This window comes from Salvia miltiorrhiza, chromosome 8, assembly GCF_028751815.1.
Source record: "Salvia miltiorrhiza cultivar Shanhuang (shh) chromosome 8, IMPLAD_Smil_shh, whole genome shotgun sequence".
In the NCBI taxonomy this organism is placed as follows: Eukaryota; Viridiplantae; Streptophyta; class Magnoliopsida; order Lamiales; family Lamiaceae; genus Salvia; species Salvia miltiorrhiza.
Genome location: NC_080394.1, coordinates 13,613,878 through 13,621,944, shown reverse-complemented (window position 1 = coordinate 13,621,944; position 8,067 = coordinate 13,613,878). Strand labels below are relative to the sequence as shown.

Here is an 8,067-nt window from a genome sequence, read left to right as displayed (position 1 = left end):
ATCTTCGAATATACAGTCTCATACCTGCATATTCTTGGAATCCCAATTTTTCTGGTATGTTTTGGTTCGTTCATCTACCCCTCCGCTTCAAAGCCTGAATAAGGGTCACTCTTTGTCCGTGCATTGTGCACCGACGATCACTCCTTACTTCTGCCCCCGAACGTCACATGTAGCGTACGTGTTTGATTTGGAGGTTCAAGACGATATTGAAGAGAACCTATCTTGAAGGATCAAGATGTGCAAGAAGAGGGGGGTCGAGATGCTTAAGATTTTGCTACCAAAATTATTTTAGAAAAAATAGGCTAGGAAAATATCAAGAAACTGAATAGATTTGAATTGATCTTCTTCCTCTAAACTACTTCATATAATTGATAGTACATTTTAATTGATTGAATGCTTGTTTATGAAAGAATATTGTTTATATTGAATGATTGATTAGTTTGAAATTACCTGATTTATATGTTTATTTTGATTTTTTTAAGGGCATCTTTTTTTATTTACAAACGAAATTTTTTGTTGGTAAACAATAAATATGTCTTTTTTTAGGACGATGTCAATAATAAAATAATAAAATAATCATCGATAAATTTGTCGGTGTTCCTTAGTATCCACGGAATTTCGAACTTATCTACAAATTTTTTTATGGATGCTTTGCTAAATTGGTGTAGTAATTTGTTTATGTTGGCCCTACAATCTACATGATGGATTTATGTTTGCGATCTTTGAATCAGAAAAGGATTACTATAAAGAAGTTTCCCCCAGAAAAAGGAACAAGAAAAAAGAGACATGAGTTTTTTTTACTTCTTTTACCGATCGAATTCACTATTTATTGATTAAAAAAAAAAAAAAACAACGACAACAACAACAGAAACACTTTTTACTTCTAAGTTCCAAACGACAGCTCCTCTCAAAATCATTGAAGAATTAGTGTTGGAAACAAAAATTTGTTGAACAATCAAAGATATGGCGAGCCGGAGTAGGGAATCGTCGAATTACAGAAACCCATGTTTAACAATGCACCAACCATGGGCGTCTTTGCTTGTTTATGGCATCAAACGGATTGAAGGCAGATCTTGGCCCGCCCCAATTAGAGGTAAAGTTAAAACCACTTTCAATTTGAAAAACCCTAATGCTTTTGAATTCGAGTCAATTTTTATTTTACTTTTTTACTTCTGAGTGCTAGCTGTTAATTATGTTCATACTTCTTGTCGAAGATTTGAACTTTCTTGTTGGGGTGTTGCTGTTTGATGATTTTCCATAGATTGCTTTGCATGATAGAACAAAAGGAGATACTTTCAATTGAATTCGAGCCTCCGATGTTATTTTTTATGCTAATTACGCCTTAAAGAGTAAACAAGTTATAACTTTGATTTGGACAAAAAAGAATCTACGCTTTATGATTTTGTGCAGTGAGCTTAGTTAGGGTGTACATAAGATAGATGATATTGTATATGAATTATGGATATTGCTCGATTTGGGCTTACGAGATTGTCTGGTTGAAAGATAGAGGACTTTGGTTATGGCTTTCGTTTGGTTTGATTAGAGAGAGTATTTAGTGTTACGTTCATGAACTTATCTGAAATCATGATGCATGCAAAAGCTTCGGTGTAACTTTTTTTGAGCTGATTTGAGCAATATCCATAATTCATAATATCCATAATTCATAATATCCTTAACGTCAAGCTGTGTTTATGGACAGAGAAAGTTGGAAAATCAATTGGCTTTCGGTTGCAACATTGGCTCAATTGCCTTTGCGGTCATTCGTGCAACCAATCATTATTTTGATCGTTAAGGACTGGAGTTATGCTTTTCATAAGTTTGTATTTTCGTTTTAGGATTTCTAAAGCCATTTTTGTGCAGTACATGTTGGGGGATTATGTGTATTCAAGTCCAATGGCCTGTGTATTTATAGGCATAGTGTCTATATTCAGATGCAAGTGTTTGTACAGTTGTTACAGTGGAGTCACGATTATCTGTCTTCTGTTTCTCTCCAAAGGACGGCTGTGGATTCATGCAGCTGGTAAGGTCCCTGAACCAGAGACAATCAAAGCTATGGAAGATTTTTACAGGCAGATCTACGCAATGAATGGAGTAACAGATATCGAATTCCCTGAGTATTACCCGGTTTCCAGACTTCTAGGTATCATATTATATGCATCGCGTAAATTAGTTTTACGTCTAAACTTTTCTTATCCTAGAACTTATGTGTATATGTTGTAAATTTTGAAATAGCAAGTATGCTTGGTATGTGAAGTTGCAATTGATGCTTTGTCAGTTTGGTGTTAGACAAAAGTAGTTTGACGGAACTTCCCAAAATAAGAACCAAGAACTCTTCCTTTCTAGATGCTGAAAAACCACTAAAATTGTTCCACATTTATGAATTTTTCCAGGTAACCCATGTGTAACCTTAAATTTCATTTTTCAATAGGTTGTGTTGACGTGGTAGGTTGCGTTACCTGTGAAGAGCTAGTAAATTGGGAAGCTATACCTGCATCGGTAAACACCAAAAATTCTTGTTCTCGTACTCAATATTCACCTGCATTAATGGGATCGTTGGTATAATTCCCCCTTGATGCATCACCATGTTTTATGCTTATAAAGTTGGGATCTTGCTACTTCAGGTGAGAGTAGAAGGCCAGACAGCTTTTTGTTGGCTTTGTGAGCAACCTCAGGTCTTTTATCACACCCTATAATTTTGTCAATTGTTTTGTATTTTCAATTACGTTGCTAGAGTTTCTTAGTCTCTAATAAGGAATGCCGATTTATTTATGTAGAGATTGATCGTGCCATTTGAAATGCGTGGATTCCAGGGTGTTTATAATTTGGAAAAGAAGGTAGTTGCAGAAATCAACTCGACTTATTTCCCCATATGTTCTCTCATATTTCTACAGCTCTCATATGTACTCTTGTGGTACACGTAGATATATGAAGCCGCTGTCAGAGGTCTCTCGTCCGTCAAAGCACCACAGCCTGTTACCTTTCCACTTCCAGATCCACGAGACCGCTTCTCTCTGAAACCCGGTTCACTTGCTTCTCTTCCAAGCTGCACGAACGCCTTAGAAGAGGAGAAACCTCCTAGCCTCGTGGCAGCAATTGCTGCCGCTAGAGCAGCTGCAACGCAATTTTCCAAGAACAAGAGTCCCGAAACTCCTAAGGCGGGCAACATTGAAGGTAACAAGAAACCTATCTCCATGAGAACGAGGAATAAATCTGAGGAGCGGGTGCCAGTTCAGCGACCTGGTGGTGATACATCATACACCCCATAGCTCCTTTACTAAAAATGGTGTCTGATGCAAGTTTTTTTGTTTTTTAACGGAATCTGATGCAAGTTGCATAGTTGTTATGCTGTGTTACTCTAGGTACCTCTATTTATACAGATGCTCGTTTGCTCCTCTGATTGTATATGGTTAGTGAGTGTTTACTTTAAGTGATAGATTACATTGACGATAATCTTTCAAATATTCAACTGTTTTATCTATCAATTCCATCTTACTAAGTAAATGCCCCCTTATAAGAGCAGGGGATTAGATCGGTCGCTGAAGCTTGTTATGTGTCATAACGACCACGTTTCGTGCTCACGAGGAAGCACAGTACAAAACCTCACTTCTATTCACGATAAAAGGTTAGAGATGCTCACGACAAACATGCTTAGAGACCACACATTAATTTTGCTGTAGATAACTAAACCATGCAAAAGCTATCCCACTTAGAACTTCCAACACCAGTATAAATATCCCCAAAATTGAAACACCTCATTGAATTCAGACAATCATGCCTTGCACATACTTCCTAGCCTTCCTCCTCGCCCTACTGCCCCTCTCAACTCTCGCAATGGCCGAGCAATACGGCGGGGCTGAGGCCCTCGACGACCGGGCTTTGACGGGCCGCTTCTGTCTGAGAGGCCCTCGTTCCAAATTCCTAAACCACCCACCACAATCAACAGAAAAATATATTGAGAAGACATCATCCATTGATGCAGCAGTGCAAGAAACTGTTGAGCCGGAAAAGATGTCTGAAGACGACGAGGAAGGAAATCCGAAAGCCATGAAAAATTCCAAGGAAATAAGATTTGAAGACAAGGCTTCAGATTCTGTAAAAATGAGTGAGAAGAAAACAGAGGAAACAAACAAATACTCTAAGCCTGCTGCTGCTCCATCCAAAGCAAAAGGAAGCAACTTGTATGATTTTGAGGATATAAATTAGTTGGCATATGTGATTTCCTGTTTGATTGAATAATGGCTTCAACTTTATAGTAATCGGTATTTTAATAAATTTTCTGTGCTTTTAATTATGTCTGGTTTTCAAGAATGTGATTGAAGAAAACAGGAACTCAAAACACACAATGGGGTAAGTAACTTACTCTTACAGATATTTAATTAAAGAAACCCAAGTTACAATATGATTCAAGTTATATGGAATACATCAAAATGAAGTGGAGAAGTCAAGATGATGATACCACGGACATTTAGAAGAAATGAACAACTCCAAATTTTGTGATAAATGAGGAAGTAATATTATAGTGAATCTAATTCAATCAGCCTAAACAAAAATCAATAATTTGTCTCACTGTATAAAAGTAGAAGGAGCTATTATTTGGGATTCAGAGGTCCAATCGGAGAAGTAGAATTTACATCTAGGACTAGGAGTGTGCATTCGACTGAGTTGGATGCTTGGATAATATTTTCATTTTGCATTGTAGTAAAAATAATGTAACATCTAAAGAGATTTGGATCAACACATATAGATCAAACGAAAACACTCACATCAATTTTATTTTATTAACCATACATAATTAAATGACACAAACCAACATTGTGATACATCAGTACACATATATCACATATACTGGTGAAATGGCTATTCTATTCGAGGCAGTGAAAGAAATGCTATTTTTTATTTTTTTGAAAACCCAAATATATAGTGATGATTAAAATATGGGCCGAGGAGCAGCTAGGAGTTTCCCCCGACGAGACCGTCCGTCCTGGCCAACGCCCGATACTTATCCTTCCTCGTAAGATCCGTACACTTAAACCCCAACGTCTCGCCGATCAATTTCTGCACATAATTGGCAACCTCATGGCTCGATTTTCCGGCGGCACAGGTCTGATCGGCCGGCAACAAATCCAAAAACGTGATCTCGTAAACCGGCCGAGGATTCATGTAGAAGAAGAAAGGATCCAACCACTTGTGGCCCCTGGCCGTCGTGCCGTGAAACAAGCTCGTCTTCACGGAAACGGCGACCGGCACGATCCGATCCGCCAGCTCAGCAAAGAGCGACGAGAAGCGGAGCAGATACGGCTCCCGGCACGTCGTCCCCTCGGGGCACATCACCAAGCAATTTCCGGCGTTCAGTATTTCTGCGATCAGTTTGGCGTCTCTGGCCCTGTCGCGTGTCAGCCGCGAGCTTTTGATCGGCGACAGGAGCTCCGTGAAGTCCGCGACGGAGTAGGAGATGGTGGTGGTCATGCGGCCGAGGCAGGTGGAGACGGCGACGGCGTCGAGGACGGTGCGGTGGGAGCAGACGAAGACGACGCCGGAGGAAAGGTCGACGGGGATGGCTCCTTTGACTGTGATTGGGCAGCCGAGGAAATGCACTACGCGCCGAGTTTTTGAGATTGGGACGACGGAGCCGATGAAGACACGTAGGATGGATAAGATAATCCCGACTGGGAACCATAGAATGATTAGTAGTGCTAGCAATGGAGTTGGCTTCCGGACTAGCCGCCCGTCGTGGAAAATCACGGGCTTCGGTAGTGTTTCGGGGCTGACGGCCCGGATCCCGGCCCTCCGCGGCACCACGTACCTTTCCTGCGCGCACAATTAACATTGTTACGTACTCAAAAATATTCAAAATAAATTATTTCTTCATTTGGAATTTTATTTTCGTCTCCTATGTAGTAAACCTTGCAAAGTCTCATAAATGGAAAATCAGTCCCAATTCCAACATCAGGAGTGCCGCCATTCCGGAAAGCCTTCTGAAGAGCAGCAGCCTTGGTGTGACCCAGGAGCACGCCGCCGGCATCCACGAGGCCGGTGGCAAAGCCCTTAAATGATGTGATCTCGGTACCTAAAACGACGTCGGCGCCCAAATATTCCCTCAAGAAAGGCTCCACCATGATCCTAGGGTTGGCGGTGAGCACGCATTTCTTCCCGCACGACGAGAAAACGCGCCACGTCTCCGGGTGCAGGTCGTCCGCGTAATGCTTCGGCAGAACCGCGCTCGCCGCCGACTTGATCGCCGACACCCTCACCCCTGCAAACGCCGCGAATATCAGCACCTTCATGCCAGCGGATTCGGACACCAAGCGCCGCATGAGGGCCGCCACTGGAGCCGCCAGCAGCAGCAGCAGCAGCCGTGGGACCCCTCCCACGTCGAACGCGATCAGCGCCAAGTAAGGGAAAGAGGAGCCACCCACTAGCAGAGCTCCGTCCATGTCTGCTGCGACGGTGTGGTTTTCGCGGTTCTCACCGCTGCATCGGTAGATTGTAGGGGTTTTCTCGGCGGCATGCTTCTGCTTTCCACCACTCATTTTCTCCTTTTCCTTTTCTTCTTCTTTTTATATTATTTCTTTTCTTTTCTTGAGGTTAATTATATAGATAATCAGCCATGTATAGGGCGATCATTTTCAATTCACACCCTTCAGGTACATTTGATTTGGTGGATGAAATAAATAATATTAATAAAATTGACAAAATTAGAAGATGATTAAATAATATATTTAATTTTAAAATGATATATAATCATTTAATTAAATAATTATAATACAATTCGAGTTATTTATCACATGTCGAATTATATAAATCAAATTTATACACATATTGGTAATAAGGGACCAAGAATTAAGCACAGTTCAAATCCTCTATTACAAATTTATACTTCATCAGTTCATAATTTTTTTGCTAGTTTGGAATGTTCGTAAAAATTAGTTTCTTTCTATTTTTGAAAAAAATTATATCGTATAGTGGACCTCTATCTCCATTCACAATACAATTAATTATCATTATTATCACTATTTTTTAAAGTGGGTTCATTTTATACTCACAATATATTCAATACTCCCTCCGTCCCATGAAGCATGACACACTTCTTTTCGGCACGGGAATTAAGAAATTGATATTTTTTGTGTTAAGTGTGATAGGTGAAAAAGTGAAAATGTAAATAAAGAGTAAATTTTTTGTCATTTTTAGAAACGTGTCATGCTTCATGGGACAGACCAAAAAGGAAACTGTGTCATGCTTCGTGGGATGGAGGCAGGGGCGGAGCCAGGCCCCTAAAGACAGGGGGGGCAAAACATGATAAAAAAAAAATAACTTTTATAAAAATTATATAATAAAATATTTTTACAATAATTCCCTAGCTACGATTACTTATATTTTGAAAGCGACGTAATATCAGCTCATTAACAATACTATATAATAACAAAAAAAAAGTATTTAAAATAGTTGATTTTGTACACCTTGTAATCCTCAAGTTGAAAAATCAATTGTGAAGATGGCAGATAGAAGAATTCTCAATTTGATGATGAATATATTTTTTTCGTTCAGCAGACAGCAAAAGACAGATGACAGAGACGGAACAAAATTGAGAGTGAAAAACTAAAAATACGGCAATTCATAGGGAGAGAAACCGTTTGATATTTCCTTTTGATACAAGGAAACTTGTGGAAAAAGATAACAATGTTGTAAATATATCTTCTAGATATATCTTATGTGTGTTGACCAAGAAATCTCCCTAAAACCCTAGCTTCCTACTTGTATAAATAGAGGCCTTTGGCCCTCATATTGAATACACTTAATACGTATTCTCTTCTCTATTCTTTTGTTTCTCTCTAGTTTATAACACGTTATCAGCACCATAGTTCTAGTTCTCTCATCTCCCTCTCCCTAAAGGTAATTCTATTTTATTTTTGTGTCATCAATATGTATCAATTTAATGTGAATCATATGAGAGTGTAGTTAATTAAATAACTTCATCTCTATTTGATTTCACGAAAATCTCTATTTGATTTTACGAAATTCTTGCATTCATATTTAATTCAAAAAGTTTGATTTTTTTTATCTGTATAA

At 39.2% G+C, this 8,067-nt stretch overlaps 2 protein-coding genes across 2 annotated transcripts; one reads left to right on the top strand and one right to left on the bottom strand.

Annotated features, from left to right (window-relative positions):
• Nucleotides 1–612: 612 nt before the first annotated feature.
• LOC131001184 (uncharacterized) lies at nucleotides 613–3,482 on the top strand. The gene is made up of 6 exons (XM_057927498.1): nucleotides 613–1,093; nucleotides 1,997–2,140; nucleotides 2,429–2,496; nucleotides 2,622–2,672; nucleotides 2,775–2,834; nucleotides 2,922–3,482. The coding sequence occupies exons 1-6, from the start codon at nucleotides 964–966 to the stop codon at nucleotides 3,264–3,266; spliced, it is 798 nt and encodes a 265-aa protein (XP_057783481.1). The 5' UTR covers nucleotides 613–963; the 3' UTR covers nucleotides 3,267–3,482.
• Nucleotides 3,483–4,743: 1,261 nt separating this feature from the next.
• Nucleotides 4,744–6,584, bottom strand: LOC131001183 (glycerol-3-phosphate acyltransferase RAM2-like). The gene is made up of 2 exons (XM_057927497.1): nucleotides 5,904–6,584; nucleotides 4,744–5,808 (listed from the first exon to the last, which is right to left on the bottom strand). Exons 1-2 carry the CDS (start codon nucleotides 6,528–6,530, stop codon nucleotides 4,951–4,953), a joined length of 1,485 nt encoding a protein of 494 aa, XP_057783480.1. The 5' UTR covers nucleotides 6,531–6,584; the 3' UTR covers nucleotides 4,744–4,950.
• Between the last annotated feature and the right edge of the window lie 1,483 nt (nucleotides 6,585–8,067).